The sequence below is a fragment of the Leopardus geoffroyi genome, chromosome E2 (assembly GCF_018350155.1).
Source record: "Leopardus geoffroyi isolate Oge1 chromosome E2, O.geoffroyi_Oge1_pat1.0, whole genome shotgun sequence".
NCBI classification, from domain to species: domain Eukaryota; kingdom Metazoa; phylum Chordata; class Mammalia; order Carnivora; family Felidae; genus Leopardus; species Leopardus geoffroyi.
The window spans coordinates 17,103,106-17,129,561 of record NC_059335.1 but is presented as its reverse complement, the minus strand read 5'-3'; the positions used below and the strand labels follow the sequence as shown (position 1 = coordinate 17,129,561).

Below are 26,456 nucleotides of genomic sequence, written 5' to 3'. Positions count from 1 at the left end.
CAGTGTTGGACTCCGCTCATGCTGAGTGTGGACCCCACTTAAGATTCTTTCTCCCTCTGCCCCTCTCCCCTGCTTGTGTGTGTACTCTGTCTCTAAAATTAAAAAAAGGCGGCGGGGGGGGGGGGGGTTCCTTGCTCATTTGACTTGGAAGGTGCAGCACTTGAGATTGTCCCTTTAACCAAGGAAAGACCAGTTAGGAGAGACCAGAAAAGGGGACTTTAAAGTGAGAAGTATGGGAGAAGGAGTTGTTTCCAAGTCTTTCCGGATTATTGTTGATTCTTTAGTATATAGCACAGTGCCTGGCACATAATAGATTATGTTGGTCGATTTGAAAAACAAACTAAGAGCTTAATAAATAGTAATAATAATAAAAATATTAAAGGAGTGCTTTCAGGTTTTAAAGAAGAGACATTTGTGGATTACCTTGGTTTTCATTTCCTGAAAAAAAAAAAAAAAAAAAAAAAATATATATATATATATATATATATATATATATATATACACACACACATACCCTTAGTGGAATGCAATAAGTGCTAGGGGTAGATGTATCCATTAAATAATTGATAACAAGGTTCTTTGTCCTGGGTGGTCACTTTTACATACAGTTATTGATAAATTGTTTAATCATCAAGGAGTTTTGTACATAGGTATGTTCACTGCCCTTTATAATGCTCAGTTTATTATATTCCTGTATCTAATAAACAAAAAGAACATATTTTATGAAACATTTCAACATCGATCTCAAATTAAGTTACTCCTCTTAAACAATTTAGACATCTATTAGTATTTTAGTATAATGTTCTTTGGGTCATTTTAAACATCTTAAGCACATATCATGTATACAATTATTACAAATTTTATTACTACACTTACAGTTAAAAGCTATTCTAAAGCATCAGTGATATGGATTTAGTCCATTTCTACATTATTTCTATACTTTTTAATTTCTTCCCATTGTTACGTGAATTAATCATCTTCCTAAAGTTTTTGTAATATTGCTGTGTTCGCTTTCCTGGGTTTCAGTTTTCTTAAGATTCATTAATCCAAAAAATTGTCTCAAACTGTGCAAGATTAGAGGATCTGGTTCATCAAACCAGTTATTTCTTGGTCAGGACACAGGATTTGATTGTACAAAACAGGATCATTAAAAACTGTTTAGACAAATGTATATCCAAACTAAAATGTATATGATCAACTTTTAGGAGTTATTTGGAATTCGTATAAAGGTAAAATGATATATATGCAAGGATTTTTTTTAAGTTTATCTTGAGAGAGAGAGAGTGAGTGTGTGTGCACAAGCAGGGGAGGGGCAGAGAGAGAGGGAGGGAGAGAGAGAATCCCAAGCAGGCTCTGCACTATCAGTGCAGAGCCAGACTTGGAGCTGGAACTCAGGAGCCATCAAATCATGACCTGAGCCAAAATCAAGAGTCAGACATTAAACTGACTGAGCCACCTAGGCACCTCTACAAGGATATTTATTACAGCATTGTTTGTAATAGTAGAAGACAAGAAACAGCCCCAAAGGGTCATGGGCCGCAGATTGGTTAAATAAAAGTGTATCCGTTTAATGAAATACAATGTAGCTAAGGGAATTTCAGCTCTGTGGGTACAAGTTACGTTCCAGTTCAAGATACATTATGTAAAGGGGCGCCTGGGTGGCTCAGTCGGTTAAGCGGTTAAGCGTTTAGCATCTGCAGGTCATGATCTCGTGGTCCGTGAGTTCGTGCCCCGCGTCAGGCTCTGTGCTGACAGCTCAGAGCCTGGATGGAGCCTGCTTCGCCCCGCGTCAGGCTCTGTGCTGACAGCTCAGAGCCTGGATGGAGCCTGCTTCAGATTCTGTGTCTCCTTCTCTTTCTGACCCTCCCCCGTTCATGCTCTGTCTCAAAAATAAATAAACGTTAAAAAAAATTTTTTTTAAAGATACATTAAGTAAAAATAGAAATGTGTATAACAGTGTATATAATATGCAATCAGTTGTGTAAAAAAATTATATCTTTGTGTGTAGATGTGTATATATGTATACTATATTCTCCAAACCCATATTAGATTGCTGAAATCTATCCTACTTTAAAGCCTGAGGTCTCTGGAGTAGGGAATAATGAAAGATTTGCCCATTTTTCTCACTGATACCCCTTTTTTATTTGTATTTGTGTGGGGTGAACAGAGGGAAATGATCATCTGGGAGCTATGCACCAAGTGGGATCTTATGTAGCTTCTTTTGCCTTCCCCAGTTCTGCCCTTTTCCAAAAGGATCCCAGAGGAAGACTGATCTTTTTCTGCAAATACCAAAGCCATGGCTCAGGTGAGATGCTCTTTCCTTTTGCTCAAAGAGAGTTATTTTTACCCCTAGTACATGTAAACATTTGCCTTCTTCATCATGATATTTTTGATGTTTAAAAAAAAAACCAAAGGGGCGCCTGGGTGGCACAGTCAGTTAAGCGTCCGACTTCAGCCAGGTCACGATCTCGCGGTCCGGGAGTTCGAGCCCCGCGTCAGGCTCTGGGCTGATGGCTCAGAGCCTGGAGCCTGTTTCCAATTCTGTGTCTCCCTCTCTCTCTGCCCCTCCCCCGTTCATGCTCTGTCTCTCTCTGTCCCAAAAATAAATAAACGTTGAAAAAAAAAAAACCAAAAACTTTTTCAGACAGTTTAGTTAAAAGCTGTGCTAAAGTTCTCTTAATCTTGCTCTAAAGAGAAAGATCTTCAATAAGTGAATTCAAAAATTTCTCTCTTGGTGGAGATATTTATAGAAAAAAGAATTGGTTCTATAACCATTGTTGGAAAAAAGAAACAAGGTCTGGTTAAAGATTTTTACACTCTCAAATTACGGGTAATGGTTAAGGGCCAGCCAAGTTGTTGGTTAACAAGTTTCTGTGAAGAGGTCTTAGATTATAAATCCTTCAGAAAATTCTTATGGATTCCATCAAGAATCCTTGTTTGTTCTCACAAAGAGATTGTTAATTACATAACGTAAAAATGGTCTGATTGAGGCCAGGCTCCAAAAAAAAAACTTTTACATGGTCCATTCAGGAACCTGACCCTCATTTCTTCATAAAAACCCAGTGTCCTTCCCAGTTCCCTCTTCTTTTAAGCAACGTTTACAAATTCATTTAGTAAGTCCTTCAGATCTTCTTAGACTTCTGCCAAAAAGAATAGAAATGTGTTCCCCATTTGTTAATGAATCTAATTTGCTTGGACAGTGATTTGATGAGATGGAGATAAATAATTAGGGGCACCTCATAGGGAAAAGGCCTGATCATCACAGACCTAGGGTTTCCAAGAAGAAAATATGTGGAATGGTTTTGATTGATATCATTCTTAGCACATGGAAGATCTCCTGGTGTATGAGCCTTTCAGGTTTGGGGGTATGACTCATAGTTAGTACAAAGCTCTGACACCTATATCTTAACAGATCATCCATAATAAATAGACTTCAGTAATGCCATTGTGTGAATTTGGATCATTTTCCGTCACCTTCCTATATCTCAGGAACAAAGGGAATTCACTGTTGAGCAATGGGTAGTTATAAGTAAAATTGGGCCAGTATTAGGGATTTAAAAATTACTTTAACATCAATATCTGAAAACAAAAGAAAACTTGTTTTATATCCATGTGATAGAATAGTATTCAGTGAAAAAAATATGCTAATGAAAAGAATTTATTAAGGTGCACCTGGCTGGCTTAGTCAGAGGAGCTCTTGATCTTGGGGTTGAGTTCAAGCCCCATGTTGAGTATGGAGATTGCCTAAATAAATTAAAAAACATTTTTTTTCTTAAAAAATAAATTGTTGTAACAAGGAATTAACTCTTACTATATAATAGTGTGACATGAGAAAGGATCAGTCTTGAATTTTATGCAAATTTAATTTTCTAAGATAAAATATTTTTTAAAGTCATTTTACACATTTTGCAAGTAAAGTAGTGCTATTCTAATCTTGCCCCATCACCCACTCCCAAAAGGTGATTGCCTTCAACTGTCTTGAATATGGTTTAATTGCTATCTTTTGATGAATCAATTTTACTCTCTTGACTTACTACAAAGTGGAAGGGACATTGTATATTCTTGTATCGCACCCTTCATTTCCTCTGATAGTTATTAATCATATTACAATTTTTTTTGTCAAATTAGTAGTGTACACAATATTATGACTGCAAATATTGCTTACTGATGAGCCAGCTCATAGCTCCATTCTATTACAGCCTTTCATTTTTCCTGCGGTTAATTGCTTTTTTTTCCCCCATTTCCTTCATTGTCCATTTTTTCCATCTGATCAAACACATTAATTCGTTTTGAGTACAGAGACTGCCATCTCCATTCCCTTTTTCACCCTGCTCCCACCTGGTCCTGTTACTCTCTAGAGTACTGCATAGTTTTCCCAAGGCTTCCATTTTTGTGGTTTTCCTGAGATTTTCCTTCACTGTTCTCCTGTGTTAATTCACAGATTTCTTGAATACTACGTCTTGTTCTCTTCTGGTTTACTTCCTTCTTTTTGGTGGAGCACATCTTCTGGTACTTTCCTAAGAAATTATGAGGTCCTTTTATGTCTAGAAATGTCTTTTTTCAACCCTCACAACAGAATGATAGTTTAGTTATGGAATGTAGGTGAGAATTTCTTTTCTCTATCAGCATATTGAAGAATTATTCTTACCATTTCTTGTTTTTAGTAGTGTTCTTGAGAACCTCATTGCCTCTCTGATTCTTGATGTCTTTTATATGATCTGCTCTCCTCTGGATGGTTTTAATGTCTTCTCTTTATCCCTTATTCTGAAATTTTACTCTTAGCTACTTGGGAAAAGAAGAGAAAGAAAGAGGCTCACATGTGTTGGTGACTTACTGTAGGGCAAGTAGAGAAAAAAAGCTTATATGTACTGAATGGCAAGGATTATGCTAGCCATTTGTATATACTATTTCACTTAATTGGGATGCCCCTCTTAGCTGGATTTTGTACCTTCCTAATTTTGTCTGGGGGAAACAGAATAAACATGGAAACACAAGATTCAGTCCTGCTTATTTGTTTACGGTCCTCCACTTGCGTCCGAAACATCCAGCCCCACTCTATATGCTTGCTATTTTTCACTTCTCCCTTTATTCTTTTCTTCTCTCTTTCCTTCACCAAAAACAAAACAAAAACAAAAATATAAAACATTTCTTTTTATTAATCAAGTCATATACATGGTTGTTGTTCCAGGAATCAGTGATGTTCAGTGATGTGTCCATAGACTTCTCTCAGGAGGAGTGGGAATGCCTGAATGATGATCAGAAAGATTTATACAGAGATGTGATGTTGGAGAATTACAGCCACCTGGTTTCAATGGGTAAGGACGTCTGTCCATAATCAGATTCTGCCGTCAGAAGCTCTGTTTTCTCCCATGTGAAATACCTGCCTTTCAAGTAGGTATTTCTACATCCTGTTCTTAGAAGAATGTTTTTAATATTGTAGTGTTAGAACAAAGAAGCTACACTGAGATATGGGGGAGTTTCAAGTCCTATGTTGTTTCATAAATCTGATCTACCTTTCTTTGATCTTTTCTTAATGAAGGGACTGAATTTGAATACTGGTATATTCTCATCATAAACTTACCTCCTTACTTCTTTTATAAGCAGGACATTCTGTTTCTAAACCAGATGTGATCTCCTTTTTGGAGCAGGGGAAGGAGCCCTGGTTGGTTGACAGAGAACTAACAAGAGACCAGTGGCCAGGTAAGTGAAGCTCGTCAGGTAATTACTCAGTTGGTCATTGGAGAGACTGCACCTTTGAGGTGCTCTCTGGGAATCTCCCCTTAGGCCTATTGTACAAAAGTAAGCCTTTCAGCATGAACTTTCAAATGACCTTACCTTTTCCTCTTACTTAACACACTCTACCTGCTTTTCTTCGCTTATACTTCTTTCCATTTCCTCTTGTAATTGCCCAATTCTAACCAGCCAGTGCCCTCCTCTACGCTCTCTAATGATATTCCTTTCTATCCATATTTTGGATCTAATTTCTTATCACTTTCTCATCCTCTTTTGTATTTAGTCTTAAAGAAGCATCACTGTCTCCTGTCATTTTTTTTTTTTTTTTTTTTACATTGCCAAAGGCTTATTTTCTTTAGGATGTTTTAGATGAAGTACTCATACAGTCATTGATTCATTCATACTTAGAACAAACATTTACTGATTTTTGAATGTGTGAGGTACTCTCAGAGGTACTGCAGAGATTAAAAAAAGGAATAAGCAATTTCAGAATTTAGAGCTTAATAGGAGTACTAGAACACACCTATATATATAGCTTCTATAAAGTAGAACCATCATAAAAGAGGTTAAAATAGGGAGCTCAGAAAAAATGAGGGCTAAGGATATAGAAGAGAAGTTGATCCACACAGATACTATATCCACATAGATACATGAGTGTGCATGTCGTTAACTTTAGATAGAATGTTGGAAATAAAGGCTCTGTACCTCCATTGAGAACTTAAAGCTAGCAAAGATAAACAAAACTTGATATGAACGAGTTAAAACAGGACAGCACATTGATTCATTCAGTATATGTTTATTGAGGACCTGTTGTATGCCCAGCACTATTCTTAACACTGATATTACAGCAGTGAACAGAACATGCAAAATCTCTATCCCTGGAGCTTACCTTCTAGTGCTGAGAGAGATATAAAAATAAATGAATATATAGGTCATGTAACAGTGCTAATAAGAAAAACAAAGTAGAGGAAGAGCGTAGAGGATACTATCTTATATGATGGGGTAAGACTAACTTTTCCAGTTAAGTGACATTTGGACAGAAACGTGAAGAAGTACAACAGTAAATCATTGTATGTGGTTAGTGGAAGGAAGAACATTACAGAGGGTGGAAGCCAAACATTCCAGGGCCCTGAAGCAGGTGTGCATTGGCTGTGTTCAGGGAGCAGGAGCCAGGAGGCCAGTGCTTTATCTTATCCTGGTTGGTCAAGTATTTTCAAATAAACCGGAGATTTGACGTCATTTCACCTTTGCATAATCTCAATTTGTAGTTGTAAAAAATATGGACATTTTTTTCCCTTACACAATTTTAATGCCATTATCATCTCTAATAAATTTTACAATTTCTTGGTATACTGGATTGTTTTCATGTCATTATAGTGAGTACTAGTGAGAGTGGACATTTTCATCTTAATGGTGCTCTTTAACTTGTTCACTACTAAATTTTGCCCTTTTTACCTACTACTATCCTTATTTTTTCAAATTTTATGGACTTTATGTAATAAGAATATCTATGTACCCATTTCTAGAAGGTGCTTTTACTTTTTAATTTTAATTTGCATTGGTGTCTTTAATGTGTATGTTGTAATGTGTTTGTAGTCAGCTCCTTAAATGATTATTGTGATGAATTTTATAAATTTTTGTTGTTTTTTAGTTTTCTGCGATTTGTTTTATACCATTTAAATCCATTTTTAGTTCCTTTTTCAATAAAGTATAAATTAAGAGTCCAAATCCATTAACCTCCTTCCCCCCTACACGCACGCACACACACAATTTAGCACCCTTTCATCATTTAGCTTACTTCATCTTTGTTTTATCTGCCTGTTCAATAACAAGTTCTGATTTATGTTAGTTTGTATGTCAGCTTCTTTTTCTTGTATCTGTCTGTCTACTTATGCCTACGGAGATAGATATGCCTAGCAGAAGTTAATATATTGTCATTCTTTTTATTGGAAATTATTAAAAATAATGTAACAAGCTGCAGGTGGACATTTAAACAGTTATGAAATGAACTTTCATGTAACCATTACCCAGGTAAAAAACTACAACACTACCAGCACAGATCTCTTTGTGTCCACAAGATCTTTGTGTCCTTTCATAGTTTTACTAAGAGTGCCATCCGCAATATATAGTTTAGTTTTAGCTGGGTGTGAATTTTATAGACATGTAATCATACTATAATATGTATTATTTTATGCCTTGCCTTTTTTTTTTTTAATGTTTATTTATTTTTGAGAGACAGAAACACTGTGAGCAGGGGAGGTTCAGAGAGAGAGGGAGACACAGAATCTGAAGCAGGCTCCAGGCTCTGAGCTGTCAGCACAGAGCCCAACGCAGGGCTCGAACTCACAAACCACAAGATCATGACCTCAGCCAAAGTTGGGCGCTTAACCGACTGAGCCGCCCAGGTGCCCCTAATTGCTCTTACTTTTATAAAAAGTCCTGATCTCTGGTGAGAGAACTCTCCACCCTTTCCTTCAGAAGCGCTTGGTTTTACTTTGTCTTCCATATGAATTAAAAAATTTACATTAAGTAAAGTTTCATTAAAAATGTCTTTTTCAACATCCATCCATGAATAAAACTCTCAACAAAGTGGGTATATAGGGGAATATACCTCAGCGTAATAAAGTCCATATATGTAAGCCTACAGCTAACATACTCAACTGAAAGCTTTTCTTCTAAGATCAAGAATAAGACAAGGATGCCTACTCTCACCACTTATTAAACAGTACTAGAAGCCTTAGAATAATTAGACAAGAAAAAGAAAGAAAAGGCATCTAAATTAGAAAGGAAGAAATAAAACCATCTATGTTTGCAGATGACATGATATTATATATACAAAACTTTAAAGACTCCACTAAAAACTATTAAAATTAATAAATGAATTCAGTGAAGGTCCAGGATACAAAATCAATATATAAAAATCAGTTGCAGAGACACCTGAGTGTCTCAGTCTGTTAAGCATCTGATTCTGGATTTTGGCTCAGGTCATGATCTCACAATTCGTGGAATTGAGCCACACGTTGGACTCTGGGCTGACAGCACGGGGCCCGGTTGGAATTATCTTACTCTCTCTCTGCCCCTGTCCCACTTGCGAGCTCTAGCTCTAAATAAATAAATAAATAAATAAATAAATAAATAAATAAACGATTGCATTTCTATACACTAACAATGAACATTCAGAAGAGAAATTGAGAAAATCCCTTTTACAATTGCATCAAAAAGAATAAAATACCTAGGAATAAATTTAGCCAATGAGGTGAAAGACCTGTACACTGAAAACTAGAAGACATTGATGAAAGAAATGGAAAAAACACAACTAAATAGACACTACCCAAAGCAAGTTACAGATTCAATGCAATCCCTATCAAAATTCCAGTGGTGCCTTTTATAGAAATAGAACAATCATAAAATTGTCTAGAACCATGAAAGACGCAAATAGCCAAAACAGTCTTGGAAGCATCACACTTCCTGATTTCAAACTATATTAAAAGGTATCAAAATCAAAACAGCATAAAAACGGATGCATCAATCAATGGAACAAAATAGAGAGCCCAGAATTAAACCCACACATGTATGGTTAATTAATTTTTAACAACGAATCCAAGAATATACAGTGGGGAAAGGACAGTCTCTTCAATAAATGGTTTTGGGAAAACTGGACAGCCACATACGAAAGAATGAAACTGGACCACTATCTTACATCATATACAAAAATCAGCCCAAAATGGATTAAGGACCTGAACATAAATAAGACTTGAAACCACAAAATTCCTAGAAGAAAATGTAGGCAGTAAGCTCTTAGATCCTTGGCAATTTTTTGGATTTGACAACAAAATAAAGACAGCAAAAGCAAAAATAAATGAGTGGGACTACATCAAACTCAAAATCTGCACAGCAAAGGAAATGGTCAACAAAATGAAAAAACCTACAGAATGGGAGAAAATGTATGCAAATCATATATCTGATAAGGAGGTAATATATAAAATATATATACAGAATCCATAAACTACATAGCAAAAATTCCAATTAAAATACAGAAGGTATAAAAGAAATGGAAATTTTAGAACTAGAAAATATAGTGGCCAAAAGTTTTAAAACTACTGCATAAGCTCAATAGAATGGAAATAACAGAGAAAAATTGGTGAACTTAAAGATGAGCCAAACTAGTTCACATAAATACCAGAATAAAGATCAAAAACTTAAAAAGAATCTATAGCTTCAGGGACATGTGAGACAACAGAGTTTTAACATTCATGTCCTTGAAGTCCCAGAAGGAGAAAGTTCAGAACTGGAAAAAGTATTTGAAGAAATGATGGCTTACCAAATTTGGTGAAAGATATATCAGTTCAAAAGGCTCAGCCACCCCAAACAAGATAAACACAAAGAAATCCATACCCAGACACATCATAATCAAATCGCTGCAAATGGATGACCAAAAAGGTAATGAAAGAACCACAGAAAAATAATGCATTACTTATAGGGAAACAATTATTTGAATGACTGGATTTCTCTCTTTGTAAACCATGGAGGCCAGAATAAAGTGGAATAAAATTTTATTGTGCTAAAAAACTGTTAACCCAGATTTACAAATCCAGCAAAAACCTACCAGGAATGAAGGTGAAATTAAGAAAGGCAATACTGTAAATGTAGATGGCAACTGAGACTCGCTTGAAGGTCCCTATGAGATATGACAGTGGTGGGAAGACTGGCTAATGAGACAATTTATATACCATGTTAGAGGGGTAAACACTAGTTAAGTCTAGGAGACAGCTGTCTGTGCCAATTCTGGCCCAGTGCTTCCACATAATGTCTTTCAAGGAAAGTCAGAAATCCAGATTTTCATATTAAATCTGATAGCTCAATGTTGATAACTAATTCAAAACTTTAGAAAATTTGTTGGGGGCAACATCAAACAAATATGTAAGATACAACCTGATTCATCAGATTTTTACTTCTGTGGAGTTTTCTTTTTCTTTCTTTTTTTTTTTTTTTAACCTCAGAAATTCTACCAAGGTACATCTGGTTAAAACTCCTCATAAATTGTGCTCAACACAGAAGGGAACTTCTTTTTACTCAGAGGTTTCTTCAACCCTGGAAATTAGTTTTGTTGTTAGCTCTGCATCATCCCCAAGTTCTCCTTCCAGAACTCATATCTTACATTTATTTTATTGCCCATATACTTTTCCTTTCCTATGACTCCCACCACTTTTTTGTCACCTTTTCTATCTTTTCCCCTCTGAGAATTTTTTTTCATGAATTCTAGTTTTCATGATGATTGACTTTTCACTGTGGAATTTGAAGATTTAGTTTATACCTTTTTTCATCCTCCAAATATAATTATATCACAATTTTTAAAGTATTATTCAGCTTGCTTCATGACAATGAAATGGCTTTCATTTCTGAGCTCTGTAGTCACATTTCACTTCTTTTAGGACTTGTTCTTTTCTATGCAATTAATCCTTGTCTTAATTGAGAATTGCTGAGTTTTCTGAGTATCTCTCAATAATCTAACTCTCTTCAGACACATCAGGTAACTGGTTTATTTTTTAAGAGACATTTCTCCTCTAACCCTCTGTTCTGCCCCAGTTGAGACATGCATAGCTATCATTTTAGAATTTCTCTTCATTATCATCCCATTGATTCCCTTTACCATGTTCCTTTGAATTTCTTTTGATTCTCTATGTGGATATCTTGGATACCTTTGTCTTGACTGTTGGATCTCTTTCCTTCCTCTTTCTTGGTTTATCCCTTTATTATTCTGACACACACCTTCCAAAAGCAACCAAGGAAAGTATGCAAGAAAAATAAATAGTGTATTTTGTGGGGCTGTCTGGCTGGCTCAGTCGGTGGAGCATGAAACTCTTGATCGCAGAGTTGTAAGTTGGAGCGCCACATTGGGTGTAGAGATAATTTTAAAAAATAAAATCTTTAAAAACTAGTGTATTTTCTGAATCCTTATATGTCTGAAAATGTTTCCCGTTCACCCTTCAATTTCACTGATAGTTTGACTGGAGATGTAATTTTAGGTTGAAAAACTGAAATTCAAAGTTTTGAAGGCATTGCTCCACAGATTTTTAAAATCTAGCATCTAGTGTTGTTCAGAAATCCAAAACTCATTCAGGTTCTTAATTATTTCATGTGATCTATTTAATCTCTTTGGAAGCTTTTAGAATTTATCTTTATAATTTGCTAATATTTCAAGTAGAGATAGCATGATGTTGATTTTATTCTTTCATTTGGGCACTCACTGAGACATTTCATTCTGGAAACAAAAATCTCTGAAATTTTCTTGTATTATTTTCTTGATTATTCTATGTTGTCTTCTCTATTCTCTGTGTTTCAAACTTTGAATGTTTGCTTTTTTTTTTTAATGTTTATTTTGAGAGAGAGAGAGAGAGAGAGAGAGAGAGAGAGAGAGAGATCTCCCACACGTTTGCTCAAGCCAGGAAGGGGAAGAGAAAGAGAAAGAGAATCCCAAGCAGGCTCTGCACTGCCAGGGCAGAGCCCAATGCAGGGCTTGAACCCACGAACAGTGAGATCATGACCTGAGCCTAAACCAAGAGTCAGACACTTAACCAACTGAGCCACCCTAATGCCCCTGTTCACTTTTTATTTCTAGTGTCTGGCACCATGTCTGACACATTTAATGGGCTCATTAACTTTTTTGAATGATTGAACACTCATAATTCAGATCTTAAATTTCTTGTCTTAGCTCTAGAATTATTTTTTTTCTATTTTTTATTTCTTATACTTTCTGTGAGAATTTATTAAGTTCTAATTCTCATATTAATTTTTATAAAAGATTTTTCTTTCAACATTTTTTCTGACATTATTCTCTTATGAGATATGTATTATATATTTTTGGAAGCATTCTTCTTTTGAATTTTTCTCCATTGGTTGTCTTTCCTGAGTTGTTTTTTTTTTCCATTGTCCATTTTATTTATTTTTTTAATTTTTTATTTATTTTTTGAGAGCGAGAGACAGTGTGTGAGTGGGGAGGGGCAGAGAGAGAGGGAGACACAGAACTCGAAGCAGGCTCCAGGCCCTGAGCAGTCAGCACAGAGCCCGATGTGGGGCTCGAACCCACGAACCACGAGATCATGACCCGAACTGAAGTCAGATGCTTAACCAACTGAGCCACCCAGGCGCCCCTCCTTTGTCCATTTTAATCTCTCATGTTTAAGATTTTCCTGAAACTACTAGTGATTTAAGGCTGTCTGCCCATATAAAACTGTGGTATTAAAAAGCTGATATGAGGGTGCCTGGGTGGTTCAGTCAGTTAAGCATCGGACTCTTGATTTTCTCTCAGGTCATGATCACACAGTTCATAGGCTTGAGCTGTGCATCAGGCTCCACTCTGACAGCACAGAGCCTAATTGGGATTCTCTCTCCCTCTCTCTGCCCTGCTTGTACACACTCTCTAAAAATAAAAACTTTTTTTTTTTAATTAAAAAATATATTTTTAAAAAGCTGGCTTGACCTCTCATTTGTGTCTGAAGAAGTGTATATTTATTGGTGGTAGTCACTGTAGAGTGATCTTCCTAGAACAGTTCGTTGGCTGATACCACCTATCAGATATTTTCTCTTGGACTGGTTTTCTCCAGAATTGAATCCTCTACTTTCTTTCTGGGAGTCAATAAAATGAGCTTGACTGCCAGATTCTGAAAGTTTACTGAGTCGTATGTATCAGGTGTATGGGGTAGGTTTGAGATTCTGGCGTCTGTTTCGTACAGATTTCAATTAATCTTAACTTTTTGCAGCCCCTCCTGCACCCTGCTTTCAAAGGTACCTGTTGATTGCAGTTCTTAGAAATAATGATTCTACAATAAGACTAATCTATAACCTGAGTTTCAGTGTGTTTATGGTTAACAAATTATTTGTTACCATTACATCTACGGTGGCTTCAAAAATTTTGTTGCTGCTCTTTCCTATTCTTTGTCTTTGTGGAGTTTCTTCTTTCATTTAATCTCATCACTATCACTTTAGTGGGACTTCATGAAGGAACAGTAGTAAATGCATATATTCACTGTGCTGTGTTTGAAAAGAGTGTGTCCTTCTAGAGGAATTTTTTAAGGAGTATACATTTAAATACTTGCTTATTGAGTCAGTTAATAAATATTTGTTGATCTTCCAGTATATACCAGATACTGTGCTTAGAGTTAGGTACACACTGATGAAGACTATGGACATTTCCTTCACAGAACTTAACACCTATTCAGTGAAAAAGATAGTAAGTGAAGCTAAGTCAATATATAATTACAAATTATGAAAATCCTGTTGAGGACAACAGAGTGCTTAAAGTGTGACTACAAGGAGAGTATAATTTGGTCATGCAGCCAGGAAAGGCCTCAAAAAGTATGACCTTTAAGTGCAGATTTGGAAAATGGGCAATAGTTACCAAGGCCAAGAGTAAACAACAACAACAAAACCACCTACTAGACATAAGGAAAAGTACCTGGAAAGACTATTAAGAGGGACTAAAAGCTGAGAGCATCAAAGAACTGCAAAATAGGGCCAGCGTGGATGGAGCTCAGCAATCCAAAGGGAGCATAGCCTGAGATTTGTCTGAAGAGGCAGGCAGCAATTAGATCATTCAGAGCTTTGTATACCTTGTTCAAGAGTTTGGCTTTTGTTGTAAGAGAACTGCCATTAAGGATGGATTCAAGATTGCCTACCTCAGGTGGGGAAACTAGATAAGAAAGACACTATCCTGATAGTTCAAAGAGATACGTGTATTAGATATTGAAGATAGGAGGAAGAGTGTTAAGATATATTTAGGAGCAAGATTAGGCAGTATTTGCTGAATAATTATATGAGAGAAAGAGAAAAGATGGTACTAGAATACTTTTCACTTTTTTGGCTTGAGATTTTCCCATAGTGTGGTCTTCAAAACACTGCACTTGCCTAATATCCCCATTTTAATATAGAAATTCTTTTGTATTATCTCTCAAATATTAAACATTTATGCCAAATACTTCTCATATATTATTTACAGTTCCCCCAATGATTATAAGAGTAGACAGAGAATTGAGGGCTAAGAAAAATGAACTACTTTGCCCAAGAAAACAAAGCTTGTAATTAGCTGTGTGTTCAAAAATTCACAACTGATTCTGGTAACTGATTGTTCAATAGCAGAACACTGCTTTTATATCCTCTACCTTCTCTTTAAACCTACAAATGCTCTTCCTGTCAGTTGGTCATCACTACTATAGTGTTTATGTTCTTTTTAAGTCCTTTCCTCTTTTCTCCTAAGATCAGCATCACAGAGTTCCAAGCCAAAAAGTGTTTTTATCAAACTCCAAGCATATTCCATATTTAGCCACAAAAGAATCCTCACTGTCTGCCACTCATGCTAGATTTATTCATTCCTGCCATCTGGATTGCCACTCTCAATTTCCTTATTTGTTAAAGAGACCCTGGGTTTCCAGTTACAGAATTGAGGACAGTGCTGTCTAATAAAACTTTCAGTGATGATGTGGAAATGTTCTATGTCTGTTATTTCCAACACTAACCACAATTGGCTATTGAACACTGGAAATTACAGTGCTATTGAATTAAATTTGAATTTTTATGTAATTTTAATTATGTTAAATTTAAATAGATACATATGCTCATGGATACTGTAATGGACAACATAGATCTAACTGGGAACTGGCAAACCATTTTCCTAAAAGGCCAGATAATAAATATCTTAAATTTATAGTCGATGTGGTCTCTGTTGCAACTACTCACTTCTGCCATTGTAGCTCAAAAGCAGTCATAGACAATATGTAAACAAATAAGTGTAGCTATGTTCCAATAAAACTTTACTTATAAAAATTGTTACAGTGCTGCAGGCCATAGTTTGCCAACCCCTGGGAATGTTATCTTATACTCATTTAATCCTGATAATAACTCTATTAAGTAGGTAATCATTTCCCTTATTTTGTAGTTCATGTTGTGGGGTGCTCTTACAGGTATGTGTGCATATGCTCTGAAGTTTTATATGTGTATTTATGATTAGAGTCATTTTGTAACAAGGGAGATAAGACTAAGTTTTCTGTATGTTCAGCAAGCTCCCCTAAATAATTCTGATCAATAGCAATGTTTGGAAATCATTGGCTTACTTACTGCCCTCATCTTACTATATGATCTGTCCTTATTCTCATCTATTTTTTTTCAAGTTTGGTTTAATTCTCCCATTTTAACTGAAGTTTTATTTCTCCCAAACAAAAAATATGAGTGATTACTTTCATATTTTCTTTCAGTCCTGGAATCAAGATGTGAGACCAAGAAATTATTTCTGAAGAAGGAGATTTATGAAATAGAGTCAGCGCAGTGGGAGTTAATGGAAAGACTTACAAGACATGACCTTCAGTGCTCTAGTTTCAGAGATGATTGGGAATGTAATGGCCAGTTTGAGAAACAACATGGTTCTCAGGAGCGACACTTTGGTCAACTGATATTCACCCATGAAGGCATGCCTACATTCAGTCAGCATCCATCCTTTACATTACAGCAAATCATCAAAAATAAAGAGAAATACTGTGGAACTAAGGAATATAGGAAAGCCTTTAGACATGACTCACAGCTTACTACACATCAAATAATTCATACCATTGAGAAGCCCTATGAATGTAAGGAATGTGGAAAAGCCTTTAGACATCCCTCAAGACTCAGTCATCATCAGAAAATTCATACTGGCAAGAAACCCTTTGAATGTAAGGAATGTGGGAAAACATTTATTTGTGGTTCAGACCTTACTCGACATCACAGAATTCACACTGGTGAGAAACCCTACGAATGTAAGGAATGTGGAAAGGCCTTTAGTAGTGGCTCAAACTTCACTCGACATCAGAGAATTCACACTGGTGAAAAGCCCTATGAATGTAAAGAATGTGGGAAGGCCTTTAGTAGTGGCTCAAACTTTACTCAACATCAAAGAATTCATACAGGGGAGAAACCCTATGAATGTAAGGAATGTGGCAATGCCTTTAGTCAGAGCTCCCAACTTATCAAACATCAGAGAATTCATACAGGTGAGAAACCCTATGAATGTAAGGAATGTGAAAAGGCTTTTCGTTCTGGTTCAGATCTTACTAGACATCAGAGAATTCATACTGGTGAGAAGCCCTATGAGTGTAAGATATGTGGGAAAGCGTATTCTCAGAGTTCACAACTTATTAGTCATCATAGAATTCATACTGGTGAGAAACCCTATGAATATAGAGAATGTGGGAAGACATTTAATTATGGCTCACAACTTATTCAGCATCAAAATTTGTACTGGTGATAAACCATAGAAGGTCTGAAATCTGTAGGAAGGCTTCTAATTACAGTTCAATTATTCAACATTAGAGAATTTGTCTTGATAATAATCCCTTTAAATAGAATAATGTAGAAACATCTTATTTGTTGACTCCAGCTTATTCAGCCTGAGAAAAATCATGTAGGAGAAACACCCTATGAGTAGAATATATTTTGGAAGTCCTTTAATAAAAGCTTATATTTCTTTTGACATCAGATCATTCAAGCTAGCAAATACTGAAAATCACAGCACTTTTGACACCTTTCTAACCTTATTTTAAACCTCAGAATTCATGATGAAATATAATCCTGACATTTTTGTTTTTCCCCCTAATTTGTCTATACTTGTTATATTCTTAATATTTTAACCCATCTTAAATTTATATGACTATAAAGTCCACCTGTTTCCATCACAGTTTGTAAAATACCTTTAATACCTGGAATAAGTGACCTCTTTATTCAAAGATGGCTTATTCTTTTTGTTATTTACAAAACTTCGGATTTCTTGTAAAAACATTGACGAACAACTTTCCACACAGTAAATAGAGATCCCTTCATAGCTTCGTGGTGTTTCCGTATGTTGCTGTGATATCATTTTATCAAATTCCTACTGATAGACATTTCCCAGAGTTTCTGCCATTACACACAGTACCCTAATGGAAATTCTCCATAGGCATATCTTTATATCATGTATTTTAATTGCAGAAATAGTGCATGAACATATTTTCCTTTTAAAAGATTTAAACATTACAAATATCCATTGTATGGAAATGTATCCATTTCCCTTTCTGAAGGATAGTCATTATCTGTTTAGTATTTATGCCTCCTGACCATTTTTCTACGTTTTTATACATATTTGTCTCAGTGGAAACTAAAACGGGATAATGATAATACCTACCTCAAAATTTTGTGTGAGGATCAAATAAATTAAGATGCATAAAGTGCTTAGAATTCTGCCTGTCATATAATAAATATTCGCTGAATGTTGGTCATTATTTTATTCATCATTGCCATTAGTATTATTTGCTGAAAAACAGTTTCTGCAGACCTTGCTGAACGTCAGGCAGGATATATAGTCGAAGAAAGACACAGGTAATGAATTCAGAAAATTTTCCATCATCACTTCCTATGGAACATGAAATTATCCTAGGTGTTGATGGGGAAAGTAATGTGTGGAAAGAACTTTATTCAGACTAGCATCCTTTTTGCTACATCATGCAATACCTAATGCAAAAACAAGAATGTAGACAAACCATTTGCAACATGGATGAAAAATGAAAAAGTGTGAAAAGAAACAGCATTATATTTGAAAAATTAATACACACACAAAGAGAAACCTTATAGTTAATGATTTTAAATGTTATTGTAGGAGTGCCTGGCTGGCTCAGTTGGTGTAGCATGTGACTCTTGGTCTCGAGGTTGTAAGTTCAAGCCCCACATTGAGTGTAGAGATTACTTAAAATAGTTAATAAAATGTTAAATACAGTGCTTTCTGGTATATTTGAAAACCTAAACAAAATTATTTTTTAGGAAAATAAAAATGAATACAGTATTGACTCAGAACTCTCAGAAGCCTCATAATTATAAAAACACAGAAAAGGGGAAATTTAGTGTGATATAGTAGCTATTACTACTAATAAAGCACCAAACCAAAAATTTTTTTCAGGCAAAACATTATCAAGTATCTAAGGAATTGTTATATAGAGGTAGACATCTCATAACCACCCAAATATAACCTTGATGTTAGAATAATATTAGGACACCTAAAAACAGAAGCTCATTTTTAGTATCCATGAAGATATATGTGAGCATACTAAAGAAACTAGCAAACAGTGGTACCTATTAAAATAGTACAAATGAACCTGGTTGCAGCAGTAGCTAAGGAGGATACCCAGTGCCCAGTTCTAACTAACTGATGTGAGGAAATGCAGGCCTCATTTTGCCAGCTCTTGTGACTTTTCGAGAGTCTGGATCTTTTTTTTTTTTTTTTTTAGTGTGTGATAGCTCTTGATTTTTATTTATTTTAATGTTTATTTTTGAGAGAGTGCAAGTGAGGGAGGGGCAGAGAAGGGGGACCGAGGATCCAATGTGGATTCTATGCTGATAGGCTGACAGCAGTGAGCCTGGGGCTTGGGGCTTGAACCCATGAACGGCGAGATCATGACTTGAACCAAAGTCAGACACCCAACCGACTGAGCTACCCAGGTGCCCTAATAGCTCTTGATTTTTAAATGGTAGCTCAGATTTATCTTTAAAGACACCATGAGTACCAAAGATGTATTTACTGCACAAATAGGCCATAAGTTCCTTTTGTTCTGGACCCTAAAGCTGTGGATGTGCAGAAGGCTTGGAGGAGGAGTTTTTAATAGTACAAATCCCTTAAATATTTAATATTTAAAATATTTCCAGACATAACTAAACTCCAAGTGTAAGGATTTTTTTTAAAGACTTATTCCACCCCAATATTTTCTACATGCAGTTCTTTATTCTAAGCATCATGTCAAATTAAAAAATCTATTTTAGGGGCGCCTGGGTGGCGCAGTCGGTTAAGCGTCCGACTTCAGCCAGGTCACGATCTCGCGGTCCGTGAGTTCGAGCCCCGCGTCGGGCTCTGGGCTGATGGCTCAGAGCCTGGAGCCTGTTTTCGATTCTGTGTCTCCCTCTCTCTCTGCCCCTCCCCCGTTCATGCTCTGTCTCTCTCTGTCCCAAAAATAAATAAACGTTAAAAAAAAATTAAAAAAAAATCTATTTTATATGTAACAACAATATCCTATTGTTGATAAATATATACACATACAACTGAAAATTTTTAAATGGCCTATGAAGAGGAAAAATAGCCTGAGCATCACATTTTTGCACTAGCAGCAAACATGTCATTGGAATTCTGTATTGTGTTCTAGATGAAAAGTTAGCAGACTTTCCATAAAGGGCCAGATAGTAAATATTTTAGCCCTGTTGGCCATACTATTTCTGTAGCAACTACTTAACTCTGCCATTGTGGAAGAGTGTGGAAGGCTACTAAAAGTCTTAGATTAAGAATCCTGAAGTTAAGCAAATGTCCCACATTTTAGCTTTGTTTAGGTAGATTAGTGTTTTGAAATAGATCTTTTCTATGCCTCAATTTTCATGCTCAGCAAGCAGCTTCCTGCATTGGATGGATTCCATTCTTGGAAGGAAATTCCCATATACCCAAAATTACAGGTCTGTTCTTCCATTCCTCACTTCCTTTTTTCTTAGATCCCATGTTAGTAGGTTAAGGTTTTTTTTTTTTAAACATTGAGTTATTTTGTTCCAGGCTTATGCCTGTAAAATATTTTATAATCAACTTAAGAAAAGCAGAATGAGCGACATAGGAGTTTAAGTCATTCATTAAGTTCTTCATCTAAAATTATAGAGGAAATGGGATGCCTGGCTAGCTCGATGGGAAGAGCATTCGACTCTTGATCTCAGGGCTATGAGTTCGAGCCCCACGTTGGGTAGGGAAATTACTAAAAGAAATAAAAACTTTTAAAAAATAAAATGAAATAAAATTACAGAGGTAATGCATTTGCATTCAAACCAATGAAGCAATACTAAAAAAAAAAAAGCTATGGCTTTTGCTATTCCTCACTCCCTCTCTGCTGATTTACTTCTGAGTAATGTTCAAACCTTGTGTATATCCCCCATATATTTCTTTATGTTTAAATGTTAACACAAATCAGTATATTTTTACCAAAAATGGATGATAGTTTAAACATGCCTTTTAAATTTTGAATTTCCCTAGTCAGTAAATGATGATTTAACTTATTTTTTTAAATGGTTACAGTATATTTTATACCCAAGTATGTTTGTACCAATACCAACTCAACTATTCATGCAATATTTCAGACTGTTTCCTCTCTGCTGTTTGAAAGCAGTGCTTCATTCAGGGCACCTGGATGGCTCAGTTGGTTAAGTGTCTGACTCTTGTTTTTGGCTCAGGTCATGATCTCATGGTTTGTGAGTTTGAGCCCTGAGTCAGTCTCTACACTGACAGCGTGGATCCTGCTTGGGATTCGTTCTCTCTCTCTCTCTCTCTCTCTCTCTCTCTCTGCCCCTCCCCTGCGTGTGCGCTCTCTCTCAAACTTTTTTTTTTTTTTAAGTTTATTTATTTTGAGAGAGTACAAGCAGGGAGGGCCAGAGAGAGAGGGAGAGAGAGGCTCCCAAGCAGGCTCTGAACTGACAGCATGGAGCCCAATGTGGGGCTCGAACCCATGAACCATGAGATCATGAACTGAGCTGAAACCAAGAGTCAGACACTTAACTGACTGAGCCACTCAGGCGCCCCTCAAAATAAACTTTAAAAAACTTTAAAAAAAAATAATAAAAGTAATGCTTCAATAAACATTTTATATTTTTGTCTATTTTATTTCCGTAAAATAGGTTTTCCAAACCATTTCCAATGTTTTCTGTTTCTTAGGAAGGTATTGCTTATAGAAACTTTCAGAGGGAAGAGGATAAAGGGACAGAGTGTACAGTTTTTCACATACGTGGGTGTGTATACACACACAGACTTTACCATTTTAATCCATCTGGGATTCATTATTGTATATGGTGTAATACAGGATGTTGGTTTTGTTTCCATTCAGAAATAAGACCAATTATGCCAGAACCAATAATTGAAATATTCATCTTTCTCCTACTGTATTAAAATACTCATATATTAAATGCTCATATTCTCAAATCTATTTCTGTGCTCTATTTTCCAGCAATCTTTGACTTATACTTTTTAGTAACTTATTACTTGGAAATAGAGATATGTATATTGTTAATATATAATTTTTATTTAGAAATAAAGACAGGGTGCCTGAGTGGCTCAGTCGGTTAAACGTCCAACTTCAGCTCAGGTCATGATCTCGCGGTTGGTGAGTTCAAGCCCTGCATCAGGCTCTGTGCTGACAACTCAGAGCCTGGAGCCTGCTTTGGATTCTGTGTCTCCCTGTCTGTCTGTCCCTTCCCCCGCTCACCCTCTGTCTCTCTCTCTCAAAATTAAATAAACGTTAAACATTTAAGAAAAAAAGGGGGCACCTGGGTGGCTCAGTCAGTTAAGTGTCCGACTTCAAATCAGGTCATGACCTCGCAGTTTGTGTTGGAGTCCCGCATCGGGCTCTGCGCTGACAGTGCAGAGCCTGCTTGGGATTCTCTCTGTCTCTGCCCCTACCATGCTTGCTTCTCTCTCTCTCTCTCAAAATAAGTAAACTTAAAAACAAATTTTTTTAATGAAAAAAAAACAAAAGCAAATGCTTATTAGATTTTAAATTATTTTATCCGGTTCCAATAAAAAGACTAATAAGGGTTATATTTTAAATTTTATTCAATTTAAATAGAGTATTTCAAAATGAATTCACATTGAATTGACTTTGAATGGATATTCATTAATACAGGTATGTCTCAAAATGTCTTTGGCAACTTTTTATCTCTTTACACTCTAATATCTTCATGATGTAATGTTTCACAATACTTAAAATATGCTAGTAATAATCTGAAATTTAGTATCTTTTATTAGGTATTGATTATAAAATGATAGATTCTTTTGATCTTTGATAATCTGCATATAAAGGGATATCTCAGTATACCTATTTCACCTTTTTTCATGTTGTAGACATGAGGACAGTGGCTGTTGGGCAAGAATTTTTTTTTTCACTGTATTTTCCCCATTTTAACAGACTGAAGGGTTGGTTTTTTAGATTAATTTCTCTTTGTTGTTTTCATCTCTACTCTTATTTGTGTGTCATAAGAGAAATGATTTATTGCTTTGGTGAAATGTGTTAAAACACATGAATATCCCCCCTCCCCCCCCCCATTTGACCCTGAATTTCTCATGTTCCCTGGGTCAGACTATGATTCTCTGTAACTACTCTACAGGCCCAGTCCTCTGCTTGTTATGTCTCCCAATACCTAAGTTTAAATGAAGTATTAGGATGTGCAGTTTCGAGCTGCCTCTTTCAGTAAAGCATCCCTAACAAAAAGTCTGTTTCTCAGTTAGTCCAGAAATCAAGTGTAGAAAATTAATTATCACCCACAGAAGTTTCTACTGTAGCCATCTTTGTTTTATTTCTAATTTTAATGGAAACACAATGGTTACAGTCCATATGTTCTACCTTTTTAAAATTGGAGTAGATAAGAAATTCATTCAAAGAATATTGAGTGGCTCATAGAAAATCTTAGAGTGCTAAGGAACAAAGATACAGAACCAAGAACATTGCTGCACATGATGACACAGAACTCGTGAGGTCATTCCTGCTGCTGCTGCTGCTGCTGCTGCTGCTGCTGCTGCTGCTGCTGCTGGCTGCTGCTGCTGGCTGCTGCTGCTGCTGGACAGAATTGCCAGCTTACACTACTGACAACATGGACTCTGGATGTTCCTGCTAGTGCCACCTGTGTACATGGGGTTACCCATCACCCAGATGGAATCTCCCATCCTTGTTCCTTTATATCATCACCTTGCTGTTCTGAGATGGGTGTTTTTTTGTTTTTCTTTTTTTATTTTTGAGAGAGCAACAGAGCACAAGTGGGGGGTGGCGGGGGGGGGGGGGTGGAGTGAGAGGGAGACACAGAATCTGAAGTAGGCTCCAGGCTCTGAGCTATCAGCACAGAGCCCGTCACAGGGCTCAAACTCACGAACCATGAGATCATGTCCCTAGCTGAAGTTGGTTGCTTAACTGATGAAGCCACCCAGGCACCCCTGAGATGGGTGTGTTGGAGTGCTGAAGCCTATGTTCCATCCTTGTACATTAGCTGCTGGAGAGACTAAAACGCATTTTCAGTTTAGTGAGAATCAGCCTCGGCTTCTTAAAGATGGGTGTTAACCATCATAGCAAGGGTGCACAAATACTGTACAGCCAAATGAATGACCAGTGTTCACAAGATGGCATCCCATCAATATACCTCATTCTTCCTGTAACTGAGCATTAAAACCTCATCTAAAATAACATTACTCATTCCTCATTTATTCATGAGCCATTCCTCATTCAACCAAAATTGTGTTGGGTAATGTTTATACCTTCTATCTGTCAGGATCCTGTGTAGACATTCTGTAACCTTTTTTCTAAGTTGTAACAACCTACATAAAAGGGCTCTGTGCTGACTGCTGGAAGCCTAGAGCCTGCTTCAGATTCTGTGTCTACCTTTCTCTCTGCCCTTCCCCCACTCACACTTTGCCTCTCTCTGTCTCTGAAAAATGAATAAACCTTAAAAAAATTTTTAAGAGGAAAGAAGGAATGTAATAATAATATCTAACTATATATAAGTTAGGTAGATGTTCCAGCCTTCCTTTCTGTAAATAATAGTTGTGACACATTCCCTTTTAATTAGCAAACTGGGAAGTTTTTATGGTTAAAGTTATCCAAACCTTTCATTAAAGATCAGAATCTTTGTTGGTTATAGTTTTCTTTATAGGTTTTCTGGTTTGGGGGGGGGGAGTGTTTATTTGCTTGTTTTTACAACGGGAAATGATAGGGATAAGAGTTGACCCTAGGAAATCTTTGAGTATTATTCATGTTTCATTTGGAAATTTCACATCCCTTGATAGCCAGGATCAATCAGCCCAGCAGACATTAACGCTTCCTCTCACCCCAGCCTTTGGTCTGCTGCCCATGGTCATGAGGAACTCCAAATAGCCAAGTTATAGTCTCACTTTACATTTTATTAGAATCACTGTTATGTCCACTGGTGAAAACATCCCTTCATTTATTCTCTACATTATTCTTCATCAAAGTGTCAAAATTTGGTGATGTTCTTGATATTTAGGCTTGACTTTATAATTGTTCTTTTCAGAGTATGCTGAAACTTGCTTATAGTTTATGGTATGAATATAAGGGGAGAGGAGCATGAAAAAGTAACACTTGCAAGATAACTACCTCAGACAAGGTAATTATAAGAACTTCAAGAAAGGCATGTCTAATAATGCATCCTGTCTTAAAATTTCTATTGTGTGCTAATAGTACAATTACATGAACTTTCTTGTTTATTGTCTACATGATGTAATTTTCCCATGTTTAATTTTAATCTTTTTGTGTCCTTAAACTATAGATGTGCTTTGTAAACACAATATAAAATATTTTAACCCAACCTGACAATCTATTTGTGTTTCAAATAGAGTACTAGGTCCATTTTTATTCGGTGTAATTACTAATCTATTTGGCTATAAATCTGCCATTCTCATTTGTGCTTTTCAGTTGATCTTGCCAGTTCTATGTTCCTTTCTAACTGGTTTTCTTCAGGATTTAAAAAAATTACCATTTTGTTTCTTACCTCTACTAGTTTGGAAATTCTATATACTATTTCTGAGCCTTTCTAAGTATTACCTCAGAAAATACCATACATACTAAAACCTATTAAGGTCCAAAACAGTTCACATCTTTACTCATTCCTGTACCAATAGAAATTACTTTGGGTTCTTTAGCTACATTTATCCACCCACCTCCCAGTGTAAATTATTGTTCTTTATATTTTTATTATCTTTTTTTTAACCTGATGGACATTACTATTTTAAATAGTCAATGTTTGGGGCACCTGGATGGCTCAGTCAGTTAAGTAACCGACTTCGTCTCAGGTCATGATCTCATGGTCCTTGAATTCAAACCCCACATCTGGCTCTGTGCTGATAGCTCAGAGCCTAGAGCCTGCTTTGGATTGTGTCTCCCTCTTTCTCTGCCCCTCCCCAACTCTCACTCTTTCTGTCTCTCAAAAATAAACATTAAAAAATTTTTTTCAATAGTCAATGTTTGGTTTTTTTTTTTTTTTTACATTTCTCCCCATAATTCCTATATTGTTTTTTATTCCTTTGCCTCTCTGTGATAAGATTCTAGTAATTTCTTTTGATCTCTCCTTTAGTCACAGATTCACCATACAGGGTAATGTGTTGTTTTTTATTTTTCCCCCATTTGCTTATGTTTGGGGGTTTATCTGTATGGGTTTGTTAGAATGTCATAACAGACTGGATGGCTTAAGTAATAGAAATTTATTTTCTCCTGGTTCTGGAGGCTGTTAGTCCAACATCAAGATGTCAACCAGTCTTTTCCGGAGGCATCTCTCCTTGGATTATGTGCCACCCAAATCCCATCATTCTAATTTTATTACCTCTTTAAAGGCCCCACCTCCAAATATAGTCACATTCTGAGGTACTGGGGTTCTGCTTAAATGTTGTCAACAGGTTTTTGGTTTTGCTATCTGATTGCTCCATCTTATGATTCAAAACTTGTGTTGCTGCAGTCATTATTTTTCTGGAATCTTTGTTACTCCTTTTGTTTTTTGTTTACCCAGCTTTATTGAGGTAAAATTTATAAATTCACCAATATTTAAGTGTACAATTTTATGAGTTTTGACAAGTGTATACAATCATGTAACTGTTACCATAATCATGATATAAAACATTTCCATCACTTCAAATACAGTAAAACCTTGGTTTGCGAGCATAA

General features: G+C 36.1%; 1 protein-coding gene across 3 annotated transcripts in view; it reads left to right on the top strand.

Annotated features, from left to right (window-relative positions):
• The window catches only part of ZFP82 (ZFP82 zinc finger protein), a 69,915-nt gene that overhangs the window by 11,714 nt on the left and 31,745 nt on the right, over positions 1 to 26,456 (top strand). The window contains exons 2-5 of one of the 3 annotated variants that reach the window (XM_045441122.1): positions 2,235 to 2,305; positions 5,189 to 5,315; positions 5,602 to 5,700; positions 15,981 to 16,995. In XM_045441122.1, the coding sequence (XP_045297078.1) occupies positions 2,297 to 2,305; positions 5,189 to 5,315; positions 5,602 to 5,700; positions 15,981 to 16,995 (1,250 nt within the window). In that variant the 5' untranslated portion in view covers positions 2,235 to 2,296. Of the gene's footprint in view, positions 1 to 2,234; positions 2,306 to 5,188; positions 5,316 to 5,601; positions 5,701 to 15,980; positions 18,012 to 26,456 lie in introns of those variants that run through there. The other 2 variants (XM_045441120.1, XM_045441121.1) reach the window with 2 other exon arrangements.